Source organism: Penaeus vannamei, chromosome 14 (assembly GCF_042767895.1).
Source record: "Penaeus vannamei isolate JL-2024 chromosome 14, ASM4276789v1, whole genome shotgun sequence".
In the NCBI taxonomy this organism is placed as follows: Eukaryota; Metazoa; Arthropoda; class Malacostraca; order Decapoda; family Penaeidae; genus Penaeus; species Penaeus vannamei.
The window spans coordinates 41,533,082-41,548,081 of NC_091562.1; the positions used below are offsets into that span (position 1 = coordinate 41,533,082).

Consider the following 15,000-nt stretch of genomic DNA (forward strand, 5'->3'; position numbering starts at 1 on the left):
ATATTGCAGCCATATCCTGATTTCTCGCTGTTGGGTGTACGGAACACATGCACTTCTATATATGAATGTTACTTCCTGGTAATAAGTGCGGCACTGGATGTGGCACTGCTGTATTCGGGATTCCTAACCTATCCTTTCCTAACCTAACTTAACCTAACCTAACTTAACCTAACCTAACCTAACCTAATCTAATCAAACGTGGTTGAACGTTCCCATTTTATATGTGGGGAGAAGTGCAATGTCACCACACATGCTCAAGACACAACTGTACGAATAGCAATCCTCAGTTGGGGAAACAGCTGCCTTACCAGTAATCAGTTCTGTCATCTAAGGCCAACACACTTTCAACGTATATTTTTTGGTAATATCAAGTTTGATAATCTCTAGAGCAATTTATCAAAGAAGGAAGCAGTCTAAGCTCTGTCTTGCCAGATTTTATGTGATGGATGTTAATTAGTCTTGGTGAAAATACTGAAAGTACATTTGTCGTTGAGATTAATTGACCGACACTATCATAGGTTCTGTCACTTGATAGTATTGCTGGTTAGCATAAATGTAAGAAATGACAATCGGATATTATGTATGAGGGTTTAGACTTATAAGGTTGACAGGCTTATTATCTATTATCTAAACATATAGATAGTAACATCAAAATTCCACTTTCACTTTCCTTAGATATCTTTTAATGAGGTAACGGTGGAAACACACAGTGAACCCCACAAATAAATTGATGGTGATTTCTTCATATCTAAATAACCCTTTGCCAAATTGAACTGCAATTATGATTTACAATTACACTCATATTGTGGCTTTTGATATTCCAGGGAACTTCATACATGTGCGGAGAATGTTTCCTCCTTTTCCCAACCACAGAGGACTTTAATGCTCACGAGTGTCAGATTACGGAGGTTGAGGGAGTGGAAAATGTGTGCCATGAGAATGACGGAGAAGGGGCTGCAACCGGTGATCTTCCGCAACCCAACTCCTGTGTTGATACAGGTCTGTCTGAGTGAATGAATTCAGATAATTATTGTTTTATTTTCTTTATTTATGTATTTATTTATTTATTTATTTTATCGAGCTTGTTGATATGTTAAGTTTTGTTGATACAAAGCAAATGCTTCTTTCTTATGGCATTATCATAGAATGAAATTGTTCAGAGTAAAAGTTTTAGATAAAAGTTTTTTTTTCCAACCATTTTGCAAAGTGAAAATTAACCATTTTGACTTGTCTCCTACAATGCAGCCGTGGTATGGGAGACAGGGGAGACCGAGGCAGCCATGGAAGAAGCAGTTGCCAGTATCTTGGGAGAAAGGATGAAGAAGATGGCGCCACTCAGAAACTCAAGTCCAGAAAGTGAATTCGAGCAGACATTGGTAGTGTCCGGGGATCATCCAGGTGGACACTCCATCGAACACACAAGCCTTATAGACCCACAGATGGAGCCCGTTGTGGAGCATACAGTGGAGCACACAGACCAGGTGGATCCAGGAATGATGGTGGAAGGTGTAGAAATTCCCTCAGCCAATGTATACATGTATGATAATCCGGTGTACCTGAACCGTCTTATGAAAGACAACACTTTTGGGAGAAGAGTGAGGCATGATGCTCCATATAGCCACCGCTTAGGTGAGTTGGTATTTATATTAGTCTTGAATATCATTCCTGTGTAGTAATATGATAAAAAACAAATTCCAATCCTATTCTTCATTGGATCAATTCCACTGTGACATGTAGAACCCAACATGACCAACTTCACGGCAATTCAGACTCTTGGTCCACATGTCTTCATGATACACATTAATTAATTACACTTACCTCTTCTACTATTTTTAATGTACTTAAGAAATTTGGATGTAAGTATGTTTTATTGAACACATTTTTATAGTATACAAATTTTTTTCTCCCTCTGTGGCATGCTTTCACAAGGCCATAGGAATGATTATTTATTTTCATTTGCTTTTTCCCATGTTCAGGCCCTTGGGACAATAAATCAAGTCGTCTCCTGATACAGTTGTTGAAAGAAAACCCAAAGGCCTATTTCATCCTTGACAAGGAATGCAAAAGAACAGAAGCTTGGGAAATGATTCGCGTAAAACTTGCCGATGCAGGATATCAGTTTACAGTATTGCAGGTAAGTGTACTGTAAGTCACCAAAGAAGACTTAACATAAAAAGAAAGAGAAATAAAAGATACAGAAGAGTAGGCTCTTTTATTTTCAAACAGTTATGTTTTAGCTTGGATGTTTTTTCTCTTTTGGCTCATTGATAATAAGATAAACTCATCTGCAATAAAGTAGTGATTTCTGATAATATTTGAGTATCTCATGGCTAAACATGATATTGATTTTATCCTTACTTCAAAGGCTTTGTATTGATCCTACAGATTCGTATGAGATGGCGAGAATTATGCAAGAAATACCGCAATACAGTGAACCATAACGATATGCATAATATGAGAAGAACGTGTCAGTATTTTGATGAACTTAATGATCTCTTTGGTAAGTTTAACTTTCATTGTTTAAAAGATGTTTAAAAGATGTTTCTAATAGAACCTCTCACTAAAAAGAATAGTTATTTGTACTGTTTTACTGCTTGATAATTTATATATCTTCATAGACCTGACATCTATGAAATAACTTTGATTAGACTTAATATCATAAAATTTGTTTTTTAGGAATATGGGATCGACCAGCTACACTGTTGCTGATTAGACAACTAGAAGCAAATGGTAGTAAGCGCCTTGGACAGAATGGTGGAACGCGAATGAGACACAAGGTATGGGAGCACATTCGTCAGGTACTAGCGGCTCATGGTTACAGGTTAGTACTTTTGGGCTTCTGAGTTGTGTTTTTAAGCCTTATGTTGTTGGTGTCTGAACCCTAGTTTATGTAGTTAGGGAGTGCTTCAGGCACATCCATGGTAGCAATTAAAACAAAGACTAGAATATCACACTTTATACATTTCATCAAGATATGCACTTTCCTTACACTTAGGATTTCTGTGCAGGTGTCAAATTTTAGATATTTTCAGACAACTCAAGATATCATGGGACTTTATGTGGATTTGATTTATTAGTATTTCTTTTTTTTCACAAATGTTTTCAATTTTGATAGTCAAGAATGGAAGGCCTTTGGAAAACCAAAGAAAATTTGATCATGGATCTGCGCGTCTTCCAGTCATATCTTAGTTTAAAGGTTGGAAGCTTGGGGATGCTATTATTATATACTTATGTTTTTTATTTATTTCTAGAAGTATTTTGAGATGAATAGAATATTTCATACTGAGAAATGTAGTTTGGTCACTCATTTTCAATTGTCACCATTTTGCAGTTACACAGCTGACCAGGTTCAGGGTCGATGGAGCACCCTTGTCACACTCTACCAGCGGATGGTTGAGCATAACTCAAAGCCACATAATGAACCCATCAATATAGCCTTTAAAGACCACATTGAAAGGGTGTTCAAGTATGTCCCAGAACGCAATTCCAAATGGCTCAAGATAATGGAAAAGCGGGGGAAGACCCCAAAGACATTAAAAAGTAAGTAAATGAGTGATGAATGCTGTACAGATTTAGTTTTTTATTGTAGGTTTTTCATGACTTCATTCTTTAGAAGTGAATTGGTTCAACAGGAATGTTGATTTTCATATCAAAGAAGGCACACACAAAACAACATGAAGCACCAGAAGAAACATAATAAAACAGTCACACATTTATGTAGTATATGTTTATCTATGTGTTTATCTTTGTGTCTGTATTCATATTTATTGTCGGGTATTGATAATTTTATTGTTGAAATTGTCTGCTAAGGTTGATTTTTTCTGTTAAAATAGAATTGGGTAAGGTTTAAGTTTTTCTGTTGAATGTATGTGAACTATATGATATTTATAATTTAAATCATAGGCTATTGATATCCTAAACCCATGATTATGACCACAATTTGGCTTGAAAAAATTGAAATAAGAAAATAATAAGTTATAAACATAAAGCAATTATTAAGAAATATGACCATTGATGTATTCCTTGCAGAAAAGTGGACTCTTCCAATTGAGAGACTATTACTGAAGTGCTACCATGAGAGAGTGTACCGCTTCAATAATGAACATGTCAACAACACCGCATTATGGCAGGAAATTGTACAGGTAGGTGTATGATGCACAAGAAATTTTCAAGAAAAAAGAAGGGCAGAAGAGATTTGTTTTCCCTGTTGAAAATAAGGACCTGACTATTACTATTACTGTGATTATATCACAATTAATTATTATTTGATAGTAACTAAAGATTTTGATAATAGGAGTAGTAATGATAATAGTGTTAATAATAGTGATGATAATAATAATGATGATAATGTAATGGCTTGTAGTTCAGGCGCACACACAAGCACTGAAGTACAGTGTATGTGTGTGTGCCTCTCCTTTGCAATGTTTTTATCTCTTTTCCTGTTAAAGTTTTTTCTTTTCATTTTTTTTCCTTTTTTTTTTTCTTTCTTCTTTTTCTTTCTTTCTTTTTTCTCTTTAGCCATTTAACAGGGTCAATTTTTATCATTTGGTATTTGTTGCATCAATATGGTAATCTAGAATAGAATAGCCAGAATATAATTTTGTATGGTATCAATAATAGTAAGTAAAGGGCAGGAATAGGATTCTGAACATGGAAATGGTATCTTACCTGGAGCCAGCTCTATTCCAGCCATAACTCACAGATAGTACATTCCACCCTCATTTACCAATGGAAATAATGCAAGAGCCCCTTCCTAAATGCCCACTGAGTCTAATCACGCTCCAAGACCTTCGTGCACACATGATCAGTCATTCTCCTCACCCTAGCCTACAGCCAAAATTCTCATGTGGGATGTTCAAATCACCTGGCCCAATGCCAGTTTTTCATTAAGTGATGATCACGTTGCCCAGATACAAAGGGTTATTGTTATTGTTATTATTGTTATTATTATTGTTATTATCATTATTATTATTGTCATTGTTATTATTATTTTATTATTATTATTATTATTATCATTATCATTATTACTATTACTATTACTATTACTATTACTACTACTACTACTTGTTATTATTGCTATTACCATTATTATTAATAGCATCATTATTTTGATTCCAAATGAACAGATTATATATGAAGGAATGTGTTTCAGCAACTAGAAGATGAGGCAGGATATAGCACCACAGTTGAAAAAGTGCGGACACGTTTCTACGAGCTGACCAAACAGTTTTCAGCTATGGAGCAGCATAATGCACAGCCAGGAACAATTCGCAGAGAATGTAGACACCACGAAAGTTTGTCAGAGGTGAGATGTGGTTAGAAACAAACTTCAAAAGTATAATAGTAATCCCGATGTAAAAAATGACCCACACTTTTATTAGTGGTAGTTAGTGTTGTATGCTATGATCACTTATCTTAAAAGAAGGCAAAAAGTGAGGAGACATAAGTCCTGGTATTTTGAAGCAATTAATAAGAATAGGATAAAATAAAAACATTGTAACTTTCAATCCAGGTTATATTATCCTTCACATTACGTCAAAATTCAGCTCAGGTGGGCAGCCATTTGTCATATTCAAGACTGACTCAAGACAGCATGCCTAAACATATTGTACTGTGATTATTTCAGGTAAATAATTGAATGCCCCTAAGCTGGTTAAAATGCAGAAAGTCTTAAATTCCAGGGTGTATGTGTATAAAGATGATGTCATATGCTACATACCCATAACCAGTGAGCTTTTTTTCATGTCATTTATGTCCAGTTAAAATCCGTTCTTACAGCTTTGATATAGACATGTCTGATACCATGTGATCACAGTACTGTTTAGTGGCCAAAATTCCTGCAAAAACATCCAGCCACCACTGAGCAAAGTCCACACAGTAGAAAGGGTGTAAAGTGGTCTTTGATAGCAATGGCAATGGCATGACACACACACTCCTAGGTAGACTGCCTTTCTTAGCATGGCATTACCTACATGTTATCTGGAGGAAACCCAAGCAAATTTTTGTGAGGCAGCTGGCCTCATCCCTGCTTAAGAATATTCAGTTTGCCTACATCACCTAATTGAGATGAATTTCCATCTTGGGTTTGACCTGAACCTTACTAAAACTAATGAAACCATTGTATTGTACAAATTCTAAGATCTGGTAATCATATTTGCATACTTTCCTTTTACAAGCACTATTTCTGCTTCATTAATAATGTTACCACAATTCCAGATCTACAACATCTACAATTACTGGCCACATGATCGCTCAACTATAAAGCTTGAAAAATCCAACGTCATCAGGATGAGGCAAGGTAAAAAAGAGCAAGTCAACTTTCCTCTATACCTAGTAGCTATTGTAAAAATGAAATTTAATATGTGATTTTATTGAATACTGATGTGGTCTTTTATACACTTCCTCTATTTCTCCTGTTTATAGTTAATGCTCAGCTCATGTGGAGCGAGGATGAGTCTCGGGCTTTACTGCAGCTTTACCCACAAGTGTTGGTTGCACACCTTAGTAGTGGGGACCATCAACCAACAGAGGAACTGTGGCTTCAGTTGGCAAAAGCATACCTTACTACACAGAATGATCGCAAACAGTGCTATGAGGTCAGTGAGTCATTGTCTTTTTTTAATTATTTTTCAGTACATTGGTGTTGTAAGGGTGTGGACTATATTTAAAAACCTTTAAATGATATATTTTTTATTTTATTTTATTTCCTTTTTTCACCTTCTTACAGATTGAAGAACACATTTCACTTCTGAGGCGAGGATACAGGAGCCAAAATCCATTTCCCTTTGTGTCAGAGATGCAGCTCTTGGAGGAAACGGAAATGACCCTCGGTTTTACTCCTGAACCTTTATCAACCGACAGTGATCAGTTGGTGCCATACTGGAGCCACACAGCAGCACACCTCCTTCTAGACTTGGTCATGCACCATCGTCAGGAAGCTGTTAAGAACACCAATCTGTTTGAGATGATCAGTCATGACATGGCCAGACATGGCTTCAGGTAAAGGCATTATGTGTGAGGAGTATTACTTAATTTCGGAATTAATTAATTTATTTATTTTTGTTTTTGTGTTTAAGTAGTCTGCTCTCTTGAATATGTTGATGTTTTTGTTTACCAGTTGTTTATTGTTTGATGCACCAGTTTGTTTATAGTTGGCTAGTGCAGAGGTAGCTTTTAAATTGAATTCAAGAAATATGTACCTTGAATGTTGATATTAAATAGCTTGTATAGTTGAATATTCCAGTATGATTTTTTTTACTTCATTAATGATTGTGAATATCTGTTAGTCTTTTTTATTACTTAGTGTTACTACTAATGATAATGACTTTTACAAAGAAAGGAATTTATGTTTGAATTTTCATTATCTTATTAGGTATACTGGGGAAGAATGTCGCATGTACTATTCACTACTTCGCCAGCTGTACACTAATAGGATGCGTACCATTAAGCGTAACAAGGAACTTCTCAAACCATTCCCATATATGGAAAAGATGGCTGAATTAGACACAATTGTTTCTCAGCCAAAATTTTCAGGTAAAACTTAACCAGTTACTCCTTCTCTTTTTTTTCTCTTAACTCAATCTTAATCTGTTGACAAATATATATACAGTATTTGATCTCTGTTTCATAATGCTTGCTTTTTTTTTTTTGCATATTTTCTAGTTCAAGTAGGGCATAGTAATATAGGCAAGGGGGCAACAGGAATCTCTAAGACAGTTACTACAACAAAATTCTTTGACTGGCAGTAGTAAGGCAGGCAAAGGATGAAGATACATTAGTTCAGGAATAGGGGAAATTTGTGTGTTATTTCCATACGAGAAAAGATTCATAAAATAAGACAGAATAGGAGAAACTATTCATGTTGACAAATTTAGAAAATGTATGAATGAAGATGAATTTCTTCACAAGAGATGTATTTGACTGGTTTCGAATATATCTTTGTCAGAAATATGTAGTTCTGATGATGATATATTCGAAACCAGTCAAATGTATCTCTTGTATTGTGAAGATATTTATTCTCATTCATACCTTTTCTCCATAAAGAGTAGGAGCTCAGCCCAAACTTCTTAAGAAATTCTAAAACCCTCTTTTCTCATTACTTTGCTTCTAATGAGTTAAATCATTTATTTTTGTCGAGCAACTTTCTGTTCTCATTGGAAAACAGGAGACTAATGATTGTGTTCCAACCTTACAAACAGAAACCATGAAGAACAAGGAGATTATTATAGCAATGGCTTGCTCCAAGTTGGAAGCTATTGAAGGCGGTGATGAGGACTCTCAGAGGGAGTTCCTGGTCAATATGCTGACCAGTCTAAAGATGCAGATCAAAAGAAGTGGCCTTGTTCATCCTCCTCCACCAATTAAGCATGTGAGTATGGATGATATATGTTTGTCATTTCATCACTGTCTCTACATGTAAAATAAGCAGTGGGAAGTGGGAAGAAATCTGAAAATAGATCAGTAATTTGGATTACGGGAAGGTGGAATTAGCATTTAGTTCACTACACAGTTTCAGTTGCCTATGTTAGTATGATTGTACAGAAATTCTTCATAGATTTTATTTATTTGTTTATTATCTTTCTTTTTTTTTTCTTCCTTTTCTCTTTTTTTCATGGGATAAAGTCCTGTGCATTTGTCAATTTGGAACTGATATTTGCTTATGCCAGTGTCAGTGTATGGCTGTTTGAGATGTTGAGCTTTACCGAGTCTTGTATCTTTTTCCAGTTGGCTAGTATTTTAATTGATGCAGTAAAAGATCACGAAGAGGGCGATGCAGATATTGGCAAGTTAAGAATTGTACTCGGGCCTCATTTGAGTCTGCTTGAGTCGATATCGGGTAAGTTTCCTTCGTCATTGTTAGTTGAATGGTTTTTCATCTATGGGTCTTTTGTTATATAAAGCAATTTGACATATGATAGTTGGATAGAGATCAGAGTAACTTTTGATTACAGAGTACAAGTACATTTTGTTGCATAAGTATTAAGTCATTTGTGCCAATTTCAGTTTAAGAAACAGTTTCTTGAGCAAAAGTTTCATTCCAGATAAAGGAACGGCAATGTATTACCAGCCTGTACAAATTAGGAAAAAGGGAGAAAAACTGGTGCTGAAAAAAGCTATGCAACAAAGTAAGTTTTTAAAATGGAAGGCCTTTAATAATAATGTAGCGTTTTCTTTGGTGAAAAAAATAGGATCATGCAAAAATCTTCACACTCCAGATAACCCATTAAGGAATTGTAATCCTATAGATTTATGTCAATCTTATGAAAATGGTCAAGGAATTCCATTTTTTCTTGTTTCATTCAAAGAACAATTCTGAATTGCCAGCTAAAAATGAAATGTGTATGCCTTACAGAATTTTCTTTTTTTTTTGTATGTCAATTCCAGTTCTGTATTTGCTTATGATATAGTGGTTAAAGGACTTCTGGTTTGCTGCTTTATTTGTTGTCAAGTCAAATTAGATAACACAGTATGTAAAGCAGATTCAGGTTAATTAGTTTGTAACATGTGGATCTAATTTATTTTCTCCTGTAATTGTGGTGATTTTAGCTATGTCAAAGTTCATAGTATTTTGAAATGTTCATATATTCAACTATATTTCTCTACTTTTGTAATATATTTTTTATTTCACTCAAGAATATGGAAGTGTGCGATGGACAGAGGGTAACATCCGCGTCATGTTGGACACCCTGAAAGAATGGAGGCTTTTGTGCCACGATGATGGGGAGTTGGAGCTGATGCTGGGAAGTGGGCAGCCAGTATGGAAAGAGGTCGCTTCTAGATTAAGTAACCGCTACAAAGTTTGCCCCAACAAGTGCCAAGAAAGATTTTCTCTGGTAATGATTTTTTTCTTATTCTGTAATTTGTTAAATTGCTCTTTTGTGATATTCTGACTTAAGGAAAACAAATCTGTTGTATTATATGATAGCACCAAAATTCAGATTTAAGTATTGATACAGTGGTGATACATTTATTCATTGGTTAATGTTTTTATATCCAACATGTTCCTACACATAATCTTCTCCAGCCTTTAATTATACCTTGTACCATTTCTGTGTAACTTGTCCATTTCTTTTTTCCCCCAAGTTCTGTAGTGAAGAAAATGCCTTTCTTCTTGACTCACATTTGTTTATATTGTATGGAAGTAAATTGCAACTTGGGCCACTAGAGGCATTTCATCCAGTCATATATTCTAATGATCACGAACTCTCTTGGACACACACATGCACCCTACACACACACATACATACATTTGCAATGAAAGAATTTTTAAACTATTACAGATGTGTAGAGAGTACAAAAGTGTTGTTTTATTCAACACCCGGATGATTAGTGGAGATGTTCCTAAGTCTGTGATGTGTGAGGAGGTTCTGAAGACGATTCTTAAGCCTTTTGTGTGCCATGATGCTGAACCTGATGTTAGAGGTAAGAAAGAGTCTTGAGTATATACAGCATTGATTGTGTTTTTTTACAAATTTATAGTTAGGAATAGAAACTTATTGAAATGAATATTCTGTACTGTATTAAAGGAGTGCAGTTTCAGTATTCTATAATCACATTTTGTAATTGATTTGTCACCCTTCAGATCAGTGGTGGGAAAATGAAGAGGGCGGAGACTGGAGTCGTGAGGAGACATTGGAGTTAATTTTCACAGTTAGGGAATTCTGGCCAGGCTGGCCAAAGATACCTATGGATTGGGAATTGGTAAGTACTGGTGAAGATAATATTTAATAGAAAGATTTAATGATAAAAAGTAAAAAGTTAAATTGATGAATAATTTCAATGTTAAATCTTATCCATAGAATTATTCCTTCTTGTCCAATTAAAGACAGTTTTGTTATAGAAGTTTTTTTTTATTTACACTGGGCTTATTTCATCAAAAGGTGAGTCAAGTGATGGAGGCGGGAGGCTATCCCCGAGAAGCAGAAGCTTGCCAGAATCGCTTCCAGCATCTATACAGCAGTTATCAAGCAGCTTCACAATTCAATCAGACCTGTGGAATGCGTGCCCGGCGCAGACCACCATTCTATTTCAAATTAAAATCTCTTTTTGGATACAAAGAAACTTGTGAATCATCTAGTCTTGGTGAGGACATTTCTATCACTAGGATAAATGCTATTGAGTTTGTCCTCATATTGATTTTATATATATCTCGTTTATTGTTTATATTATTATAGTTGGTAGAGTAACTGAATAATTATTTTTTCCTCTTTGTTGCCTTACTTTTGAGCAGTTGAGCCAAGCAGAGGACATGAAGAAGATATTGAAGCCGAAGAAGTGATGGCAGTCCTGATCACCGGCCTGAGGGAGCTGAAGGGCCACTCCTGCCACAGTGCCCCACGCTGGCCCCTTCTGCTGTCTCTTGCTCAGTACCTTGATGATCACTACCAGTATTCTTCCCCAACCTTCACCCCATACCAGTGTGTATTGTGCAATTTCCATTGGCAGTTTTTAAAGTTTAGGGGATGTTATGGATGGGATTCTCCCTTTCTGTCTTTTCAAGATTCAATGAAAGTTATGATAATGTTGGCAATTTTCTGTCATTCCCTAATATTCAAGTAACCCAAATATAATCCCTTTCCAGAGTTTGGCATCTGTTAGTGCAGTTACATCATACTCACAGGCAGGCCTTGTTACAAGGTGCAGAAGATTCCTTGGGAGACCTTGAAGGCCTGTGGGAAGATCACCCAAATCCCCTTGTAGCCTATGGGTTCCATGCTCTGCCCGTACCTGGATATCAGACAGTGAGTCATGATTCTTGTATATTGTTATTATTATTAGTTTGTTTTTATTTATATATTCATTATGCTTTCTTCCTTACAATGTTTGCTGTTGTGATTTTGCTCTCCCTTCCCATATGCTAATTCTGAATTATGTCATATTTATGTTTGTGGTGCATGTATGTGTAAGAAAGGAGGATTTTTTGTTGTTGATGCAGTTGTATACATTTCATTCTAATTTTCCAGATTGGTGAGTGGAGTTTTGATGAAGTAAATCAACTAATTGAAACACACGTTAGCTGGGAGCTTCAGCCACGCAATGTACACTCCTCAGGAAAGACTGTGATGAAGGCAGCAAGTGAATTGTTACATACTCAAGGTTATAACAAAACCCCCACACAGTGCCAAGAGCAGTGGCAGTACATGGTGGCCACATTTAGACATGGTGGATATAGGCAGTTTTCCTATCAGATGGGTCTAATTAAGTTACTGGGCCACTCGGTTCCAAATCCACATCCAGTTGACTCCTTTGTTACGGGTAAGAATCTCCAGGATCACCAAAGTGTCAATCATACTAGTGCTGTAGATCAAACTAAGCCACTGACACAGTCTCCTAAGATGAGAACTACTGCAACATCTCCCTTGCAGAAAAATAATCGGTTACCAAAGTGCTCAGTAAAGAAGATGAAAGTGAATGGTCAGGAGATGGCTGTGCTCCTTCTAATTGATCAGGAAAATAAAGATATGGAAAGCGGTGAAAACATGATTACTGTTAGTTCAATGGCAGAAAATGTATCTGCCTTTGTGCGCATTAATGTAACACCCCAAGGAATGCTGAATAAACGAAGTGTCCAAGCATCAACAGAAAGTTTAGTAGAAAATGAGCAGGGAAGTCACATCACAGTTAAACAAGAACCCTATGATGAAGACTTGCTTACTGATAGTAAAGCACCAAAAAGGTCTTATAAAGGTATTACTTGTAGAGGACAAAAAAGTGGCAGAGGGAGAGGAAGACAAAAGCATCATAAGTCCACTACAACAAAGACAAAAGCTGTTCCTTATGATACTCCAGATGGTAAAGTTACATACGTCTTTAAATACAGTGGTGATTCACAAGATGACAGAGTTCAAGTGAAAGTTTTAAGTGTGACAGAAGAAGAAAATGCAAAATTAGTACATTGTCACACAGTTGAAGGCGTCGTCCCTCCACGTACTTTGAAACTTCATTATCCTCTAAACCACCCGCTGCCTTCAGATATTAAACACATGTATGTTCCAAGAATGATGGTTCATCCAGATCTTATGGCAGCTAAAAGAATACAAACTGATGAACTGCCCAGTACATCAAAAGTGGGAGAGAAATCAGATGTAACTCCTATGAAAATTCCTATAAGAATCAAGGAGGAGCCATTAGATTTACCATCTGGAGAGATAGAAGAGGAAGCTGAAAGTTCCTGTGTCCGTGAGACAAAGAGTCCAGGTTTGGCCACTTCCATGAAGCCAGGAGGAAAACGATGGGATATTATGAAGAGTCTAGCAAGGTATCGGCAACAGTCTCGTCAAGAGAGAACAAAACTTTTGCATCTTCTTCAGGATAACCATAAACATCAAACCGCTTTACTGAAACAAATGCTCACTGTCTTCCAAGACTTACAAAGTGCATTGTGATGATTCTTCAGTGTTTGTATGTACTTACTTTTATGGTGCCTATTTTGATGACCAAGTTTCTTAATACTACATAAACATGCTTTGTATTTTACAAGGACATCTCTGTTCATCGGTATGCATTGCTTATTAAATCATTCATTGCTATGCAAATAAACTTGCAACATATCTTTCCACTTTGAATCTGGGCTTTTTACGCTGAAAGCCAAAAACATTTGTGTATGTTGTTCTTGCTTATAATAATTGTAAAGATACTGTGTACATAAGAGATATATGTGTATATATAGAAAGGAATATATATTTACTGATCTACATATAAATTACAAAAAAGGTTTACTTGTTAATCTAAAAGTCAGGAATGTGTACAAATTTGTGTTTATGATTATGTATTTGTACTGTATTATACCAATTTTTGAGGTCTTATTAAAGCTTTATGAATAAGGATATTCACAAAAGCAATTATCTCATTTTGACATATGCCATATTTTGGGTAAGAAACATAATGTAAGCATTAAAGATTTTAGATTTACAAATATCACAATTTAAAGGTGTTTCTTTAATATACCTGTTTTGTCAATTATTGAAGTTATTAATCTTTCTGTTCATTTTTCTCTTCTCTTGTCTTTTTGCTTCTCTTTCTTTCTCCTCTTCCCTTCCCTTCCCTTCCTTAGATATCAAGTAAAAAGTCAAGATTTGCCAGTATTTCATTGCAGTAATTTTTTAAATTGTGGATTACACCAGTACTGATGTACAAGCCCAACTCGCAAAATCATTTTTTATTAACCATTCGTTAAACTGATGATTTTTATGATTAGCATGTAAATTCATTTGAATTGCTTTCAGTTTGTCATATTAAAGTTAGATATTCAACTACATTAATAACACTTATTGACGGTAGGTTGACAGGTTGGCAATGGGAACTATTTTAAGTGCAGTTATAGACATATTGCAGTCAGCAAGTCATCACCCTCTCAAGCTCATGTACGCCTTGACAAAGAATAAATAAGGTAAAAAAGAAAGGTATAGACACTATTCCCTCTAGACATAATTGGTAATTTAGCACTGGTCATAATACTATGCCATCCCTAGGTCTAGGAACCTCCTACCCATCTAAGTGTTATTTCAGTAATCCTGTTGCTGGAAGACAGACCTAATGCAAGAGGTAAATTATAAACCAACGAGATGGTATTATCTGCACTCTCTCGCTCTCCCTCCCATCCTTGCCTTCACCTTCTCCCTCTCCTTTCTCTCTCTTTCTCTTTCTTTCTCTCTCTCTTTCTCTCTCTTTCTCTCTCTTTCTCTCTTTTTCTCTTTTTCTCTTTCTCTCTCTCTCTCTCTCTCTCTCTCTCTCTCTCTCTCTCTCTCTCTCTCTCTCTCTCTCTCTCTCTCTCTCTCTCTCTCTCTCTCTCTCTCTCTCTCTCTCTCTCTCTCTCTCTCTCTCTCTCTCCCCCCCCCCCTCATGTATGTATGTATGTATATATAGAGACAACAATGGGCAATATGCCCTTGGTCTAAAACAGCTCAATATCGTCATCACTGCTCCACCAACATTAACGTTACCATCTAACATAAAAAAAACCGTTATTGTTCACTGTTTTCAAGTAGGAGTAAACGGACA

At 35.9% G+C, this 15,000-nt stretch overlaps 1 protein-coding gene across 1 annotated transcript in view; it reads left to right on the top strand.

Moving 5' to 3' along the window:
* The window catches only part of LOC113816857 (uncharacterized), a 14,690-nt gene extending 761 nt beyond the window's left edge, over window positions 1-13,929 (top strand). The window contains exons 2-23 of the mRNA XM_027368864.2: window positions 825-999; window positions 1,246-1,629; window positions 1,977-2,134; window positions 2,386-2,500; window positions 2,677-2,821; window positions 3,332-3,540; window positions 4,030-4,142; window positions 5,153-5,305; window positions 6,217-6,298; window positions 6,424-6,596; window positions 6,728-6,999; window positions 7,373-7,533; window positions 8,199-8,368; window positions 8,725-8,836; window positions 9,042-9,125; window positions 9,634-9,833; window positions 10,281-10,422; window positions 10,583-10,701; window positions 10,881-11,082; window positions 11,231-11,417; window positions 11,582-11,741; window positions 11,964-13,929. Of these exons, the coding sequence (XP_027224665.2) occupies window positions 825-999; window positions 1,246-1,629; window positions 1,977-2,134; window positions 2,386-2,500; window positions 2,677-2,821; window positions 3,332-3,540; window positions 4,030-4,142; window positions 5,153-5,305; window positions 6,217-6,298; window positions 6,424-6,596; window positions 6,728-6,999; window positions 7,373-7,533; window positions 8,199-8,368; window positions 8,725-8,836; window positions 9,042-9,125; window positions 9,634-9,833; window positions 10,281-10,422; window positions 10,583-10,701; window positions 10,881-11,082; window positions 11,231-11,417; window positions 11,582-11,741; window positions 11,964-13,385 (4,938 nt within the window). The 3' untranslated portion in view covers window positions 13,386-13,929. The remainder of the gene's footprint in view (window positions 1-824; window positions 1,000-1,245; window positions 1,630-1,976; window positions 2,135-2,385; window positions 2,501-2,676; window positions 2,822-3,331; window positions 3,541-4,029; window positions 4,143-5,152; window positions 5,306-6,216; window positions 6,299-6,423; window positions 6,597-6,727; window positions 7,000-7,372; window positions 7,534-8,198; window positions 8,369-8,724; window positions 8,837-9,041; window positions 9,126-9,633; window positions 9,834-10,280; window positions 10,423-10,582; window positions 10,702-10,880; window positions 11,083-11,230; window positions 11,418-11,581; window positions 11,742-11,963) is intronic.
* The last annotated feature ends 1,071 nt before the right edge of the window (window positions 13,930-15,000 follow it).